At 44.8% G+C, this 19595-nt stretch overlaps 1 protein-coding gene across 12 annotated transcripts in view; it reads right to left on the reverse strand.

Moving 5' to 3' along the window:
• Positions 1–5018: 5018 nt before the first annotated feature.
• LOC110536490 (zinc finger RNA-binding protein) overlaps positions 5019–19595 on the reverse strand; it is a 35642-nt gene continuing 21065 nt past the window's right edge. For 4 of the 12 annotated variants that reach the window (XM_090191273.1, XM_090191269.1, XM_090191272.1 and 1 more), the window contains exons 11-21: positions 18842–18961; positions 17161–17306; positions 16602–16734; positions 16051–16265; positions 15020–15170; positions 13676–13835; positions 10538–10629; positions 9516–9611; positions 9155–9266; positions 7251–7348; positions 5019–6697 (exon numbers count right to left, since the gene is read on the reverse strand). In XM_090191273.1, coding sequence (XP_090047399.1) covers positions 6515–6697; positions 7251–7348; positions 9155–9266; positions 9516–9611; positions 10538–10629; positions 13676–13835; positions 15020–15170; positions 16051–16265; positions 16602–16734; positions 17161–17306; positions 18842–18961 — 1506 coding nt within the window. In that variant the 3' untranslated portion in view covers positions 5019–6514. Of the gene's footprint in view, positions 6698–7250; positions 7349–9154; positions 9267–9515; positions 9612–10537; positions 10630–13675; positions 13836–15019; positions 15171–15503; positions 15610–16050; positions 16266–16559; positions 16735–17160; positions 17307–18841; positions 18962–19595 lie in introns of those variants that run through there. The other 8 variants (XM_090191271.1, XM_036936528.2, XM_036936529.2 and 5 more) reach the window with 4 other exon arrangements.

Below are 19595 nucleotides of genomic sequence, written 5' to 3' on the forward strand. Positions count from 1 at the left end.
GCGGCACAACGCCTCGCGGCACATCGCCTCGCGGCACAACGCCTCGCGGCACATCGCCTCGCGGCACATCGCCTCGCGGCACAACGCCTCGCGGCACAACGCCTCGCGGCACAACGCCTCGCGGCACATCCCTTCGCAGCACAACGCCTTTCCCCTATTTTGACCTCGATAGTTTGTATGTGTGTTTTAATATGCAGACTTCGTGTGCCACTTTTAAATGCATGTCATTCTGTTCTTGTTTGTTAATGTTCTGTACTATGTCATGTTTCATGTTTTTGTGTGGACCCCAGGAAGAGTCGCTGAGGCTTTCACAACAGCTAACTGGGATCCTAAAAAAAATAATAAATCTATTCCAGATTCAGAGTATAAAACAAAAAACGCATTATTCAAATCATTATTAAGCAACCTTTTGATTTTGTATGTATGTAATAAAACGATTATTTTAACATTTTGTAGAGAGACACGTGGGGATCATCTGACAAGTTAGATATGTTTACAGTATCAGACAGGGATACAATGTGCAATTTAGGTGTGACAATTTAGGTGCGACAATTTAGGTGTCACAATTTAGGTGTGACAATTTCAGTTTCTGCCATAAAAAAATAGAAAGCGACTCATTTCAGTAGCAAATATCTTATTTCTTTACGTATTTCAGTGCTCTCTGGAATCTGCGGAAGGGGGGAACCAGCGCCACCGTTGTTACTGTTGTTGTCGAGCTGAGGAGCGTCGCACAGCATAATAAATATTAGTAGTACTATATGCTGTAGTAGTACTATATGCTGTAGTAGTACTATATGCTGTAGTAGTACTATATGCTGTAGTAGTACTATATGCTGTAGTAGTACTATATGCTGTAGTAGTACTATATGCTGCTGTTCTATCGTGCATGCAATAATGTCCGAGGGGGAAAAACATATTTTGCAGTAACTTCATTGTTGTTGTAACATCGCAAACAGACGTGGCAGTTTCACCATTTTAAGGATTCACAGGTTTTAATTTCATTAAAGTAGGCTGCAGTACAGGATGGTCCATAAGAAAATAAAGTTTTCATATTTTCTAAATGGCTTCATAACTACGGTAAACATGCATAAAGATTGTGGGCACAGGACATTATCAATGCTTCCTTGAAAAGGGCATGCTATATGGATCAAATGTAAAATGCATGCATTCAATATGCACATTTACAGTATATCAATATTTGGGCATCAGTTTCAATATAGTTCAACCACCATTTATTGCCACATCCCAACTTTCAAATACAAATCAAATTATAATTCTCATAAAAATTAACAGAATTTTGCCATTAACAGTTAAGATTCTTATCTTAGTTGTGGAGCCACTAGAGTTTTCCTGAGCTGACCATTTTCAGTCATCAATCTTTTCTACTGTGGGAGAATAATACAATGCTGCTTCCTCCTGACGTTACAGAGCGCAGTTATTCTAGTCACCAGCAGAGGGCGCTGCATTGCAATAATAACCAAACTTACTGTACATTTCCCTGAAGAGGAAATCATCAAACCAGCCAAGAGCAGTAGTCATCAAACCAGCCTAGAGCAGTAGAGTCATCAAACCAGCCTAGAGCAGTAGAGTCATCAAACCAGCCTAGAGCAGTAGAGTCATCAAACCAGCCTAGAGCAGTAGAGTCATCAAGCCCAGAATAACACAGTCATCAAGCCCAGAACAATACGGTCATCAAGCCCAGAACAACACAGTCATCAAGTCCAGAACAACACAGTCATCAAACCCAGAACAATACGGTCATCAAGCACAGAACAACACAGTCATCAAGCACAGAACAACACAGTCATCAAGCCCAGAACAACACAGTCATCAAACCCAGAACAACACAGTCATCAAGCCCAGAACAACACAGTCATCAAACCCAGAACAGTCATCAAGCCCAGAACAACACAGTCATCAAGCCCAGAACAACACAGTCATCAAGCCCAGAACAACACAGTCATCAAACCCAGAACAACACAGTCATCAAGCCCAGAACAATACGGTCATCAAGCCCAGAACAACACAGTCATCAAGCCCAGAACAACACGGTCATCAAGCCCAGAACAACACAGTCATCAAGCCCAGAACAATACAGTCATCAAGCCCAGAACAACACAGTCATCAAGCCCAGAACAATACGGTCATCAAGCCCAGAACAATACGGTCATCAAACCCAGAACAACACAGTCATCAAGCCCAGAACAATACGGTCATCAAGCCCAGAACAACACGGTCATCAAGCCCAGAACAACACAGTCATCAAGCCCAGAACAATACGGTCATCAAGCCCAGAACAATACGGTCATCAAGCCCAGAACAACACAGTCATCAAACCCAGAACAATACGGTCATCAAACCAGCTTTATATATTATTTATATATACCTGTATATATTAAAACAACTGCAGCTATATGGGCTGTATTGTAATACCTGTATATATTAAAACAACTGCAGCTATATGGGCTGTATTGTAATACCTGTATATATTAAAACAACTGCAGCTATATGGGCTGTATTGTAATACCTGTATATATTAAAACAACTGCAGCTATATGGGCTGTATTGTAATACCTGTATATATTAAAACAACTGCAGCTATATGGGCTGTATTGTAATACCTGTATATATTAAAACAACTGCAGCTATATGGGCTGTATTGTAATAGCATTTGATATTATTGACCCTAACCTGTTGTTGAAAAAACGTATGTGTTATGGCTATTCACCCTCTGCCATACAGTGGATTCAGAGCTACCTATGTAATAGAACTCAAAGGGTTTCCTTTAATGGAAGCGTCTCTAATTTCAAACATGTAAAGTGTGGTGTACCGCAGGGCAGCACTCTAGGACCTCTACTTTTTTCTATTTTTTTACCAATGACCTGCCACTGGCATTAAACAAAGCATGTGTGTCCATGTATACTGATGATTCAACCATATACCCATCAGCAACCACAGCAAATGAAGTCACTGAAACCCTTAACAAAGAGTTGCAGTCTGTCTAAAAGTATTGTATTTGGCAGAAATCATTCCTTAAGTTCTAGACCTCAGTTGAATCTGGTAATGAATGGTGTGGCTGCTGAACAAGTTGAGCTAGCAACAACAAGCTTCTGCCATGTGGGTAATCGTATTGGTGGCTCGTTTCAGCTCTTCTTGTTATTGAGAACATGTCATTTTGTGTTTTGACAGATTTCATGTCTATGCTAATATGTCAAAAACAATTCACTAGCTAACCAACTAATGTCTATGCTAATATGTCAAAAACAATTCACTAGCTAACCAACTAATGTCTATGCTAATATGTCCAAAACAATTCACTAGCTAACCAACTAATGTCTATGCTAATATGTCCAAAACAATTAACTAGCTAACCAACTAATGTCTATGCTAATATGTCCAAAACAATTCACTAGCTAACCAACTAATGTCTATGCTAATATGTCCAAAACAATTCACTAGCTAACCAACTAATGTCTATGCTAATATGTCCAAAACAATTCACTAGCTAACCAACTAATGTCTATGCTAATATGTCAAAAACAATTCACTAGCTAACCAACTAATGTCTATGCTAATATGTCCAAAACAATTCACTAGCTAACCAACTAATGTCTATGCTAATATGTCCAAAACAATTAACTAGCTAACCAACTAATGTCTATGCTAATATGTCAAAAACAATTCACTAGCTAACCAACTAATGTCTATGCTAATATGTCCAAAACAATTCACTAGCTAACCAACTAATGTCTATGCTAATATGTCAAAAACAATTCACTAGCTAACCAACTAATGTCTATGCTAATATGTCAAAAACAATTCACTAGCTAACCAACTAATGCGTTTGATACAAAGTGCTCAATGTACGGTTCCAATAAAACAGAGACTAAAATAGTTGATAAGCCGTATGTTTTGCCCCACAAGTTGTGCTCGCGTCAGTTTTGTTGTTAAACAACCAACACATCTGTAGGTTTTGTTGCTAAACAACCAGTCCGTTTGTATTTATGGATCCCCATTAGCACACTCTCCCTGGGGTCCAGCAAAATTAAAGGCAGTTTATAAAATTTTTAAAAAACATTCACATATTTTACAACACACCGTGTGCCCTCGGGCCCCTACACCACCACATATCTACAGGTCTAAATCCATGTGTGTATGTTATCGTGTGTGTTCATGCATGTGTCTGTGCCTTTGTGTTGCTTCCGTCCCATAAGGTGCATCAGTTACCCGATGTGGAATAGGTGTTCCATGTAGTCATGGCTCCATATAGTACTGTGTGCACCTCCCATAGTTTTGGGGACTGTGAAGAGACCTCTGGTGGCATGTCTTGTGGGGTACGCAGGAGTGTCCAAGCTGTGTGCCAGTAGTTCAAACAGACAGCTTGGTGCATTCAACATGTCAATACCTCTCATAAAAACAAGTAGTGATGAAGTCAATCTCTCCTCCACTTTGAGCCAGGAGAGATTGACATGCACATTATTAATATTATCTCTCTGTGTACATCCAAGGGCCAGCAGTGCTGCCCTGTTCTGAGACAATTGCAATTTTCCTAAGTCCCTTTGTGGCACCTGACCACACGACTGAACAGTAGTCCAGATGCGACAAAACTAGGAACCTGTAGGACCTGCCTTGTTGATAGTGTTGTTAAGAAGGTAGAAACTAGGGCCTGTAGGACCTGCCTTGTTGATAATGTTGTTAAGGTAGAAACTAGAGCCTGTAGGACCTGCCTTGTTGATAGTGTTGTTAAGAAGGTAGAAACTAGGGCCTGCCTTGTTGATAGTGTTGTTAAGAAGGTAGAAACTAGGACCTGTAGGATCTGACCAATCAGTCAAAAAGGAAGCCCCACTAGAACAGTTTCCTAGAGAAAGACTTAACCTGATGAAGTAAACCGAGGAGAAACAATTTAGGTTATCGTCTCAGAGATTACCTTTACTCTCAAGTCCGTGTACTAAAATGAGACCTGGTGTGAGGTGGACTGTTGAACAGAGAGCAAAAAACACAAACTTCACCACGAGTCCTTCATTGAGGAAATGTCTTTATTCTGCCCATGGTAAAGCAGGTACTGAGACAGAGAGGCTGACAGTCAGGCATCAAAGAGTGGCTCTACATTTAAACCTCAATTACAACATCAACATTACAATTTTTTTAATTTTTACTCAACAGTTTTTTTTCATTTTCTATAGATTTTTCAAATTAAACTATATGTATACAACATTAAACCAAGATTAGGGGCAAGCCATTACATTTCCCATTATAATTCATCTGTAAAAACCAAAACATGTTAAAAGCCATAAAATAACAAAAAAAAAAAATAAGTGAACACACAGCCATGCGCACTCTTCAACAAACCAAACACTTTATTTTGATCCGTTGCGAGATTATTAAAGGTATATTTTCGTATGTTAGAGAATAACTGCATTACTAAACAACGAATAAGAAAATCAGTCTTTTCTTCAGATAACGTAGTATAACGGGGGGGGGGGCCTGTGTGAAACATTAGAACACATTGCAGTCTGGCCTTATTGAGGACAAGACCATTTTACACCACTTTATGCATTATGCCACTTAAAAAAAAGAAAAAAAGAAACTATATTCAAAATTACAGCTTATTAGGAAAAGAAAACATTACTGGCGACTGATTAAATTATGGGCTTCACAACGAGGTATTAAACTCTCTCACTAACAACCAACACTGACTGTATGCAACTAGAAATAACATACATGTTAGGTAGTAACATGGATCATGATCCTCCGGATTTATTAACAATTAGATGAGTCTTTTTCATAACTTCAACCAGGGAAGTCGGTCCCGAAAATAAGAGGGAGGGTGGGGGGGTCTAAAAGGAGTAGATGCTGAGGAGGCCCCGTTGTCATGGAGAAGCAGAGAGGGTACAAGTAGTATCAGCTTGGAAGGAGAAGTTTTAGGTCCCAACCACAGGTCGTATCAAATCGCTAGCCAAAACAGAAACATCGTGGACAAACTGGGTGCTGCAGTAAGCCTATACAGTGAGCTGCAGAACAAAATAGGGTCTTATTTATTAGGCAACAAACGGAAGAAAACAGACTCCCATTTGTTTGAAAATTGTCCGAATTAGAACTCGTTTCTTTTTTTCTGTTGCAAAACACTTAAAAAACGTGTGCCCTAATGAACGCGTCGCTAGTCTATACGGCTGACAGGACCAGGCCCTATCCGATGTGGTCTTTAGATTCTAAACAAACCCCTTGGTTAATATCAGAGACAACAGAATTAAAAAAAGGTACATATAGGCAAGCGTTTCAGGCCGACTACATTGCAGTCTTTCTACGGGAATCAACCAATGGCGATGTGTCACGTTTATGACTGCGCAAACTGGCATATCATACAATGCGGTTAACTCACATTTTTAAAAACACCTATCCAGGTGTCGTGAGATCTGGCAGGCGACTGTAATGTAGTCTGTCTGGAACGTGGCCACAGACTACTTTAAATGAATAAGGGGTGACTGGGAGGGAAGGGGGGGGGGGGGGACAGGTCCTAGTAACTACTGTCGAAATCTTTCTTGTCCTTCTTCCCTTCGCCCTCGAAGCCGTCCGCTCCGTCGTTGTCGCGGCGACGCTTGCGGTTGTGGTGGACGTTGAAGCGAGGGTTCGTCTGGGGCAGTGGGTCCATGCCCAGCACCTTGTGGATCTGACGGAAGGCTAGCAGCCGCAGAGCAAACTGGACAGAGACACAAGCGAGTCAGCCCAGTAACTACACACGGTACATTTATATTTATGGTGTACCTCAAGGATCTGTTGTTGCGCCGTTATCGTGTATATAGAGACCAATCAATATGTGCCTCTGGAGGATCAAGTACCACAGGATTACAAATCAGACACCATTTTATATTTAATCCCAGGCCCTCTTCCCCGCAGGAAGCCTTTTGGTAGGCCGTCATTGTAAATAAGAATTTGTTTTTAACTGACTTGCCTAGTTAAATAAAGGTTAAATGAAGACTATGTTCATGGTCATCGGTTCCTGGGTCATTATGGTTTTATATAAAATGATTCGGCAGCGGTATCACGTACAACCATTTTTTTATTTTTTATTTTTTTACAGACGATGAGTTTATACTGCTTTCCAACAAGTCTCAAAACCTTTAAGGAAAAACCATTACAATGCATGTTGGATGGCCAGTACCTTCTATTGATGGTGTAGCTCAAATTATCCTTTCTGGAGGCTTTTATAACGTGGACATTATATAGGAGTTATTCTAAACCCCCGTCAGTACCTGGGCACTTGAGGTGATGTCCTCTCTGTGCTGCTCCTCCATGGTTGTCAGGGTGTCAGTGGGGTTCTTCTCACACGGGTCGACCAATCCCGGACCACCTAGGGAGGACAGACCGACACCTATCAGCATTCTGCTAACCCCACAACACCGGGGAGGGGGGGGGGGGGGGGATGTGTATCAGGATCGTCAAAAATAGTCGGCCATGATGGTCAAAATCCAGGTATAAAAATAAAGATAAACACTGGTACTGACAGGTAAGAATGTCTATACCACCAGCCACGTTGGTGGGCGGCCCATTTGAAGGGCTCTACAGTGCGAGCATTACACTAGGGCATTTACACTAGGGCATTTACACTAGGGCATTTACACTAGGGCATTTACACTAGGGCATTTACACTAGGGCATTTACACTAGGGCACTAACACTAGGGCACTAACACTAGGGCATTTACACTAGGGCATTTACACTAGGGCATTTACACTAGGGCATTTACACTAGGGCACTAACACTAGGGCACTAACACTAGGGCATTTACACTAGGGCATTACACTAGGGCATTACACTAGGGCATTTACACTAGGGCATTTACACTAGGGCATTTACACTAGGGCATTTACACTAGGGCATTAACACTAGGGCATTTACACTAGGGCATTAACACTAGGGCACTACACTAGGGCATTTACACTAGGGCATTAACACTAGGGCATTTACACTAGGGCATTAACACTAGGGCACTACACTAGGGCATTTACACTAGGGCATTACACTAGGGCATTACACTAGGGCATTTACACTAGGGCATTTACACTAGGGCATTAACACTAGGGCATTTACACTAGGGCATTAACACTAGGGCACTACACTAGGGCATTACACTAGGGCACTACACTAGGGCATTTACACTAGGGCATTTACACTAGGGCATTTACACTAGGGCATTTACACTAGGGCATTAACACTAGGGCACTACACTAGGGCATTTACACTAGGGCATTAACACTAGGGCATTTACACTAGGGCATTAACACTAGGGCACTACACTAGGGCATTTACACTAGGGCATTACACTAGGGCATTACACTAGGGCATTTACACTAGGGCATTTACACTAGGGCATTAACACTAGGGCATTTACACTAGGGCATTAACACTAGGGCACTACACTAGGGCATTACACTAGGGCACTACACTAGGGCATTTACACTAGGGCATTAACACTAGAGAATAACTGTCCAAAGTGTGAGCACATTTAAGGTTAGAAGAACACTGCAGTAGCCGTTTTCAAAGTGTTTCTGCGGTTCTGTTTCATAGCTGCACTAAGAAATACGAATCCTATATCCAGCCTCGCGCAGCAACAACACCGCCTGCCCAGTGTGAAATAGTGGAGGTGCTGCACACAGGCAAAAACAGTCTAATTTACACAACAGTCTACAAAAATGAGACTGTCCTCATATTTCTTGGCTGTTTACATTTGTTTTGTTCGCAAGCTTGCCTGTTTATCAATGTTAGTTTGTTAGTTTGAGTCTGCTGCGTCAACTGATCGCGAAGAGACGCCCTAGTCAGGTCCCCACAGGTGACTCAAATGGCTACGTTACCACGGCAACCTCCCGCCCCCTTAAAAAGGGACAGCTGAACATTTTTTTGTCTTGCTATTTTTGTTGAAAAGACTGAGGTCGCAAAAAACGATTATGAAATGTAGCCGTACACGACTAATTCTTACGAATACATTTTCTTGATTTAGAAACATTTACAAAGCACATTTAATGCAATTATAGGAGAAACTAAAATTTGGCTAGTAAAATGTTTTACAATCTACCTGCCACGGTGACTAGTGGGACCAGAAAGCACACGTTACACCCTGATCAAAATAGTCTATCACAATAGGATGTCGTCATGGTTACCGGGGAGCAGAATCCCAGAGGAAATACACTCAAAGACTCGTCTCAGTGCGTCGCCTGGGCTCAGGGGGCCAGAGGCACTGCTAATGGTCTTCTCTACCAGCAGCTCCATGGCCTGGAGGAAAAAAAAGACACCAAAATCACAGGAAAGGGAGAATGTACAGGTCAGTAAAGCAGGAGAACATTTAAAAAAAAAAAAAAAAGGTCCTTCTGGCTTTTAATTCCAGTCTGGAAAGACTAGGGACACAAGAGAAGTCATTTCTATCACGCTCCCTCTGCTTCAAAAACATTATAGAGAGGGAACACAGCCATCACTTTATAACGTGGAAGATAAAGAGAAATATCAGCCTGACAACGAACTCACCCAGCTGGGGAAGGAGGACCACGTGGGGACCCTCTGACAGAGGTCACGCAGGATTCGAATAACAATCACGCAGGACTGGAGTCCGTTGGCCCTAGCCTTGCGGTGCAACGACACGTTTAGTTTAGAGACAGTAAGAGACTGGGGCAGACAACAAGGGATCATAGTACACAATATATATACACACACACACACACATTACAACAGGTCTGTCAGAGGTCCAAATACTACTGTGCACAATGGAAGCTTGTGATTGGTTGATTGATTGAAGCATTGTTATAAATGGCCGTAATTGGTTGGGAATCAGCTGCCATTTCCAGGAGTATTTCACCTCGTCGTAACGTTAGTGAAGAGAGAGAGAGTTCACAGTTTGCAAGATGAAACAAGAAAAATGTAGGTTTTAGTTTCCTTGTCATCTTATAAACTTTGACTTCTCGGGTTGTTCCAGGTGTTTCACAGACAGTCCGGTACTAAAGAAGATATAGGGGGACAGAGAGTGGAGGGAATCCGCTTTACTTTGCCTGTGTGTTTGCTTTTCGGACATGGCAGCGACACAGTAAACTAATCAGATGTCCCTTCTCTCAATCCCCATCATTCTACTAACAGAAAATAAAAGCTACAAATGCTCAACATGGAAGCTCTTATCAGATGACAAAGATATCTCTGCAGCCTTATGGAATCATGTGTTAACACTAAGAAAACTGTCTGTTATGGAGCCAAGGGAAAAACAAAAGGAATGCCATTTATTCTAAAAAATTTTGGACCAGAAAATTAAACAATTCTAAAGTTTAACGGAATAAATATCATAAAGATGAAATAGTCAAATCTGGTCAAAAACAAACATCATTACAAGGCTGGCATCCTTGAATATTCGTATTTATAAATTAAAATCAGTTTTGTTGACGCTTAAAATTCATTATTAAATAATTCCTTCATTAAAAAAAAATTAAAACCCAAAAGGTAAATCAAAAAATAAATGCATCTCATAAGGCTACAATAAGAAAGTAAGATGGATGTGTCCGAACCTGGAACCACTTAGCGTGCCGCAGAGCCGCCAGAGCGGCAAGGCATTTTAGCCTGTCCAAGACGTCCTCTGGGTCTTTCACCAAGGTTACATCTAAAAACGGATGAGTCCAATTGTCAAAATGGTGATCGGTTGAGTTGGTGGTTGTGGTGAGGAAGAGGAGGAAGGAGAAGGAGGAGGAGGAGGAGGAGGAACGGGTGTTTGACCAGGTAAAGCAAGACTCATTGGGCTTGAAGACACAAACACATTGCCACACATACCAAGTTTCAGGGTTTCAGGAAGGAACTAGGAATTTAACTACTCTTTTATTTATTTTCTGCCAAATGAACGACCAAGCAACCTGAACTCACCTCGATATTACTAGGGATTGGAGATGTAGTGTCATGAACGTAACATTAGATTCACATTGGTGTGAGGTGTTTGGTTATATGTTTAGGTTAGGGGGGGGGGATTGTCAATTATGGGACTGGCGTAAAATGCTGACCAAAATAGAAGCAGGATGAGTTCAACCACAGAGCTACAACAGCCAGAGAATGATCAAACAACTCTTGCTTAGGTCTTGCGTGAAGGCTGACCTAGTTGTCCCCACAGTGATCATATAGCCCCCCCCCCCCAAAAAAAAACTCAACTGTAATATATTGGTAACGTGTTGAAATGCAACACCCGACAGAGAAGTTTAAAATCTTTGAAAAAAAAAAAACGGAGAAGTTTGCTCGTTAATGTAAGCAACGTTACGCCAATCATTAGTCAATTTTCAGTCTTACAATCCTCTACCGAGTTGACAGTGTAGGTGGATTCCAATGGGTCTATGGGTATAAATAAATATAAATAAAATATATATAAGTAGAACAAACAAAGGAGAGACAGAATCTGAAGTCCATCTGTGAACAGTAATGACTTGTTGCTTGGCGTGTGAACGCAGTTGCTACTAACAGCAAGTGGCGTGGCAATGGTAGGTGTGGCAGAGTGTTTAGCTGTTTGGAAGGGGGGGGGGGGGGGGGGGACCTTGGTCAAAAATCCTTCCGCAGGAGCTGGTTGGCTGGGGTTGGAAACCTCTCATACATTTCAGAGGGCTTTGGGGCTGGACCAGTCAGAAAGATGGAAATTATGGTGACAGCAGCGTGTTGGAAAGCAGACACAACAACATGCTCCCCAGCAGCAAATATAATGGTTAGATTGGACATCACTGCATGCATGGCTGGGGTGAGTCATACCTGGCTGATAGGTTGGCAGACACTACTGATACTAACTCAGGTCCAACCACAGAGTCCTCTGCCAAAAGCCTTCATCCCTGGCCTACCGGAGGTGGACCACGTCCCCATTTTGTGCAACTTTTCTCGTGAAGTGTGCACTTGCTCAATTTCTGGACACTGGATTTACCACTGGGGGACAATCAGGGAAATAGTCTCGGGGACAGAACACCAATCCCATGCTTTCAAATCCATTGACAAGAGTGCACAAGTGTACACTTCTGGAAAGGGTGGAACATTTGGCACAACAAAACATATAGGTGCGTGCTAGAAACACGAGTGTTCCATTGTTGAGACGGACATAGACCAAAAACAATAAGAGGTCCATTTCAGCCTGGCAACACTCACTACTTCAACCCTCCATTGTCAACAAATGCAAAAGAGGATCGAAAAGGGCTTTAAGTCATATCTGACAGAAGGATGAGCTACAATCAGGAAATGGAGTGCGATCGTTCTGAACACTAGGCTTTGGTATGAAGGAGGACACCAGTTCACTCAGGGAGTACTTCACAACTACCTCACTGCCAGACAAAAAAGTATGATTTGTTTCCTGTGTGGGGGGGGGGGGATGTGTGATCCTACTTCCTGTTTCCTGTTTGTGTTTAGAAAACGGTCTGTTCTGTAACCCTTTTCTATCTACACTAGTCATTTGGGCAAATCCCAAATAAAATAAACTTTTTTTTTTTTTTTGCTGAAAAATCTCCCCGGTGACATCAATCTATGAACGATTTGAGTTCTGAGCACATTTCAGTGAGCCCACCACTTCCCTGTCCAAATGGTATCCTCTGTAGAGAGAAAAACAAAAAAAGTTTCTCTGATGTGTGTAGTTCTGAGCTAAATAACGATTGACCCGGTAGGAAAGTTGGTTTAACGTAGCGATGCAACTGAAAAAAAAAAAACCCGAAACCAAAAAATGTATCTTACCTGTGAACAAAAAAAAAAGGAAAAACAGACTGCGTTGTCAAACACTGATCATGCTTTGTTTGTAAAGGGGACAGCTTTTCAAGAGGGCACCGACGCCGAGTTGGAGATCTAAGATCTACTCTGCTGGCACCATGACAACAGGATCTGAACTTCACAAGGAGTGCTGAGCTAACCATGACTAGAGGGAAGGGGTTTATTTCCCTCCAATGACGAGTCTTTGATGCAGATTTTCCTTTACGGCACAGATTTGTTATTTATTTTTATTAAAAAGATGGCTTCTCGAACTTCAAAAAATAAAAAATTATTATTTTTTTTTTTTAAGTATTGGACAATCTGAATTCTTGACCAAATGGTAGTTCCTTGTATTATTTTTCATATCGTGAGTTAAAAAAAAAAAAAAACACTAAGCTAAATTAGAATGTCTACCCCAAGGTTTAGACGACACGCTAAGCACGAGTACTGTTTTTGAGAATGAACCAACCAGCTTCTCCTGTCATGACATGCTCCGGCACCTCCTTGGTTGAAGTTTAAAACAACTAGCGTTTCTAAAAGACAAAAAAAATGAAAAGATAAAAAAATCTTGAGCGAGAGGCTTGGATGCCCAATAGATTAAATCCACTTAGTGGCCAGGGCAAACTATAAAGTCACATTTAAAGTGCCACCAGGGTAGGTCTCTTCAGGATCAATCAACATAAAGGAATTTATCTTACAGGGTACATTTATTTGTGCTTGCCCAGTGGCCCCAGGTGAGCAGAGATGTCACATTAGGACTATTGAAATAGCCCAAAACATGTAAACTCCACACATCCAGCGCTCCTGGACAAACTAAACTAACACACCCATAGCTAGGTGGCAGAGAGAAGGAGAAGGAGCAAGGGCTGAGAGAAGAGGGAGGGAAGGGCTGAGAGAAGGAGGAAGGGAAGGGCTGAGAGGAGGAGGAGGAAGGAGGGCGATGTCTTTCCAACCTCCATCCCGTGGCGGGGGTGTGGCAGGGGTCTCCTCCTCTCGGATGCTTGGGGAGGTCAGGGTGACGGTGACTGTCATTTTGGGGTCGGCTTCTGACGTCAGGATGATGGAACAGTCCTCGATGGAACTCTTTACCTCGTACTTCTCTGGGGTCACCAGCTGTCAATCAACCAAATCAAATCAACAGCTGGCACACAGGAAGGAAGTGTGTGACGCTATGCAGAGTGGACTGTGTGTGCGCGCGCAGAGTGGAGTGTGTGTGTGTGTGTAAGAGAGAGACGCTGTGCAGAGTGGACTGTGTGTGTGCGTGTGTGTGTGCGCAGAGTGGAGTGTGTGTGTGTGTGTAAGAGAGAGACGCTGTGCAGAGTGGACTGTGTGTGTGTGACGCTGTGCAGAGTAGTGTGTGTGTGAGACGCTGTGCAGAGTAGACTGTGTGTGTGTGACGCTGTGCAGAGTGGACTGTGTGTGTGTGTGTGTGTGTGTGTGACGCTGTGCAGAGTAGACTGTGTGCAGAGTGGACTGTGTGTGTGAGACGCTGTGCAGAGTAGACTGTGTGTGCGTGAGACGCTGTGCAGGGTGGACTGTGTGCAGGGTGGACTGTGTGCAGAGTGGACTGTGTGCAGAGTGGACTGTGTGCAGAGTGGACTGTGTGCAGAGTGGACTGTGTGCAGGGTGGACTGTGTGCAGGGTGGACTGTGTGCAGGGTGGACTGTGTGCAGGGTGGACTGTGTGCAGGGTGGACTGTGTGCAGGGTGGACTGTGTGCAGGGTGGACTGTGTGCAGGGTGGACTGTGTGCAGGGTGGACTGTGTGCAGGGTGGACTGTGTGCAGGGTGGACTGTGTGCAGGGTGGACTGTGTGCAGGGTGGACTGTGTGCAGGGTGGACTGTGTGCAGGGTGGACTGTGTGCAGGGTGGACTGTGTGCAGGGTGGACTGTGTGCAGGGTGGACTGTGTGCAGGGTGGACTGTGTGCAGGGTGGACTGTGTGCAGGGTGGACTGTGTGCAGGGTGGACTGTGTGCAGGGTGGACTGTGTGCAGGGTGGACTGTGTGCAGGGTGGACTGTGTGCAGGGTGGACTGTGTGCAGGGTGGACTGTGTGCAGGGTGGACTGTGTGCAGGGTGGACTGTGTGCAGGGTGGACTGTGTGCAGGGTGGACTGTGTGCAGGGTGGACTGTGTGCAGGGTGGACTGTGTGCAGGGTGGACTGTGTGCAGGGTGGACTGTGTGCAGGGTGGACTGTGTGCAGGGTGGACTGTGTGCAGGGTGGACTGTGTGCAGGGTGGACTGTGTGCAGGGTGGACTGTGTGCAGGGTGGACTGTGTGTGTGTGTGCGTGTGCGTACCACCAGCTGTTTGGGCAGGTGTTCCACTATGCAGCTCAGCAGGGTCTTGGTGGGCTTCTCTGAACAGAGCAGGACCAGGTTGACGTTCTTGTCTCCGCGGAGCAGCAGTCCTTTAGCCAGCACCCCCACCCGCATCACCCCCTTCAGAGCTCTACAGGAGGGAGGTGTTCATTAGGTATCTAACGTTAGAAAACAGACTGAAACAGAGCAGCAGTCCTTCAGAGCTCTACAGGAGGGAGGTGTTCATTATGTATCTAACGTTAGAAAACAGACTGAAACAGAGCAGCAGTGCTTTAGACATCACCCCCTTCAGAGCTCTACAGGAGGGAGGTGTTCATTAGGTATCTAACGTTAGAAAACAGACTGAAACAGAGCAGCAGTCCTTTAGACATCACCCTCTTCAGAGCTCTACAGGAGGGAGGTGTTCATTAGGTATCTAACGTTAGAAAACAGACTGAAACAGAGCAGCAGTCCTTTAGACAACACCCTCTTCAGAGCTCTACAGGAGGGAGGTGTTCATTATGTATCTAACGTTAGAAAACAGACTGAAACAGAGCAGCAGTCCTTTAGACATCACCCCCTTCAGAGCTCTACAGGAGGGAGGTGTTCATTAGGTATCTAACGTTAGAAAACAGACTGAAACAGAGCAGCAGTCCTTCAGAGCTCTACAGGAGGGATGTGTTCATTAGGTATCTAACGTTAGAAAACAGACTGAAACAGAGCAGCAGTCCTTTAGACATCACACCCTTCAGAGCTCTACAGGAGGGAGGTGTTCATTAGGTATCTAACGTTAGAAAACAGACTGAAACAGAGCAGCCGACTCAGAGTTCTATGCTTGACGTAGACGTTCCGCTATGCAGTGACGCAGGGTCTTGCTGGGCTTGTCTGAACAGAGTAGGACCAGGTTAAGCCAAAGGCAACAAATCAGATGTCACACGGGAAAAAATGACCCCAGGAATCAATAGAACGTGGCTCAGGTGGACAAAAACAATATAACATTCAAAATGGGTGAACCTCCTCCTCCTCCTCACCTGTCTTGGGCAGTCTTTGGGACCTCCTTCTCTTTCTCCTCCCCAGTCGTCTCCTTGGTCTTCTCCTGATCTGTGATGTCCGAGACCAGTTTGAGGGCTCTCTCTGTGATGGAGACGATCTTCTGGACGGCCTGCAGCTCCTCCTCAGAAGGGTAGATGGCCGTGTGCTTCGTCATCACGTAGCGATCGTCTGACGAGTCCGGGCGACGGGGAGGCTGTCAAGACAACACAAAAACGTCTCAAATCGTCTGTAGAGTAAAAACATCACGGGGTTTGGGCCAATTAAAATGCCACAGCACTGCCTTGGACTGGATTGATGCCTCTTTTATAGTCCCCAGTGCATTTTCACTAGATCATGCAGCAATTACATCGAGTGTGTGTGTGTGTATATATACACATGGGGTTGTCTTCTACCACAGGTCCCTGTGGCTGAGAGATGGGCATGGTGGATTGTGTGTGGATCTACGTGTGTGGATCTGTGTATGTGTGTGGACTGGTAGATATGCTACCACAGGTCCTTGTGGCTGAGAGATGGGCATGCCAGGCCGAACCCCCAGTAGTCCAGGTGGGCCAGGAGGCCCCTGGAGGTATGGTCCGTCCCCTGGCATCCTGGGCCCCCCACGTCTCTCGTCCCAGTGGTGCTGCTCCTCCATACAACGCCAGTACATGTCCTCCTCATAACGTCTAGAGCGACACACGCACACACACACACACGAGAGAGAAAGAGTCAGTTTCTCCACCCTTCCCCCTTTAGTGTTCACTCAGTTAACATAAGAGGGTTAGCTAAGGAGGTTCGTCCGTACACTAGGCCGGGGGCCTCTGTACACTAGGCCGGGGGCCTCTGTACACTAGGCCGGGGGCCTCTGTACACTAGGCCGGGGGCCTAGTACTACTAGGAGTAGTACTGTTGACTAGTACCCCTGAAGGGGGTGTACACTTCAGCTATCGAACTTTAGACTTCGCACAAACAGACAGAAAAAAAACCTGTCGAACTACAAAAAAATTACAATTTTACTTAAAAACTATAATTTTATCATAATATGAGTGTGAACTGTTTCAACTGGGAAGCGACAGGCTTTAGTGACGTGTGTCCCCCCCCCCACCCCGTACCTCATCTCCATCCTCCATCTCTCCTCTTCCTCTCTCCTCCTCCAGTACTCCTCCTTCTGCATCTGTTTCCTCATCTTCTCTTCCTGGATCTTCCTGGCTCTGATAGAGGGCTTCACCTCCACCTGCAGCTCCGGGTTCACCTTTTTCTACAGGGAGGGGGGGGGGGGGGGGGGGGGCAACAACGTGCTGTTGAGAATGGCGCTGCGTTGCATAGCAACCGTTTAAGGGGCTCGTGACCAATTCATGAGCTCCGTTGGAGACTGTCCTAGCAACGGGATCTGAAGAACTAATATCCTGTTTCACAGAGTCGTGGCTGAGCGAGGACAACACATCTAGCTGGTTTCTTTTCTTTACGCAAACGGCAGGACAGTACAGCAGCGTCGGCTAAATTCAAGGGAGGTGGTGTTTTTTAAATTTTTTTATGTATTTATACTTTTCGAATGCACTGTAAGCATGTGATGAATAAAATTGGATTTTGATCTCAGCTCTGATAGAGGGCTTCACCTGTAACGTCTCATTTAAGGGTTACCCAAAAAGGGTCATCCGAAATGGCCTGGTCAGACAGCCACACCTTCAAATACCAATGTGACTGACTGGATATTCAAACACTTGTGGTTTCATGACAGTGGGCAACAGAGTCGACCTGTTAAAAAAAAAAACTCCACTATCTTCGTACTGCAGGCGGTGTCTCCTGCCCTTCAGTGACTCCACTAACCTCATACTGCAGGCGGTGTCTCCTGCCCTTCAGTGACTCCACTAACCTCATACTGCAGGCGGTGTCTCCTGCCCTTCAGTGACTCCACTAACTTCTTACTGCAGGCGGTATCTCCTGCCCTTCAGTGACTCCACTAACCTTGTACTGCAGGCGGTGTCTCCTGCCCTTCAGTGACTCCACTAACTTCTTACTGCAGGCGGTATCTCCTGCCCTTCAGTGACTCCACTAACCTTGTACTGCAGGCGGTGTCTCCTGCCCTTCAGTGACTCCACTAACCTCATACTGCAGGCGGTGTCTCCTGCCCTTCAGTGACTCCACTATCTTCGTACTGCAGGCGGTGTCTCCTGCCCTTCAGTGACTCCACTAACCTCATACTGCAGGCGGTGTCTCCTGCCCTTCAGTGACTCCACTAACCTCATACTGCAGGCGGTGTCTCCTGCCCTTCAGTGACTCCACTAACCTCGTACTGCAGGCGGTGTCTCCTGCCCTTCAGTGACTCCACTAACCTCATACTGCAGGCGGTGTCTCCTGCCCTTCAGTGACTCCACTAACTTCTTACTGCAGGCGGTATCTCCTGCCCTTCAGTGACTCCACTAACCTTGTACTGCAGGCGGTGTCTCCTGCCCTTCAGTGACTCCACTAACCTCATACTGCAGGCGGTGTCTCCTGCCCTTCAGTGACTCCACTAACTTCTTACTGCAGGCGGTGTCTCCTGCTCTTCAGTGACTCCACTAACCTTATACTGCAGGCGGTGTCTCCTGCCCTTCAGTGACTCCACTAACCTCATACTGCAGGCGGTGTCTCCTGCCCTTCAGTGACTCCACTAACTTCTTACTGCAGGCGGTGTCTCCTGCTCTTCAGTGACTCCACTAACCTCATACTGCAGGCGGTGTCTCCTGCCCTTCAGTGACTCCACTAACTTCTTACTGCAGGCGGTATCTCCTGCCCTTCAGTGACTCCACTAACCTTGTACTGCAGGCGGTGTCTCCTGCCCTTCAGATGCATCTCTTTGGCGTTGGGATCGTTGAAGCTGCATTCACACAGCTTACAGTGGAAACGGATCACCTTGCCTTCATCGTTACGCACCTACAGATAGAAAATAAATTTTACATTTTTTTTAAAGGCTATAGAAGTTAGTGTTTCAGATACTGCTTTCATTATCCAACAGTGAAGACCTAGGTCTCTTTTTCAAAATGTGCCCTGTATACAAAACATTCCCCCCCCCCCCCATATCCACACACGACCAAATAAAAATGTGTGGACACCTGCTCTTCAAACATCAAATTCCAAAATCAAGAGCATTAATATGGAGTTGGTCCCCCCTTTGGTGGAACAGCCTCCACTCCTCTGGGAAGGCTTTCCACTAGATGTTGGAACATTGTTGCTATAACAGCCTCCACTCTTCTGGGAAGGCTTTCCACTAGATGTTGGAACACTGGTGTTGGGCGATTAGGCCCGGGTGTTAGAATTAATCCCAAAAGGTGTTCGATGGGGGATGAGGTCAGGGCAGCAGTGGAGGCTCCTCAGAGGCCATAGACTTACACAGTAATTATGACAACTTCCGGAGGATATCCTCCAACCTATCAGAGCTCTTGCAGCTTGAACTGACATGTTGTCCACCCAATCAAAAGAAGAAATCTAGTACTGAAAGCATAAGCTTCAGCATAAAATGCAGTGTTTACTAACACATTAGTTCTATTAGCTATGCTGACTATGATGT

The sequence above is a fragment of the Oncorhynchus mykiss genome, chromosome 11, assembly GCF_057628025.1.
Source record: "Oncorhynchus mykiss isolate SJ-2025 chromosome 11, ASM5762802v1, whole genome shotgun sequence".
In the NCBI taxonomy this organism is placed as follows: Eukaryota; Metazoa; Chordata; class Actinopteri; order Salmoniformes; family Salmonidae; genus Oncorhynchus; species Oncorhynchus mykiss.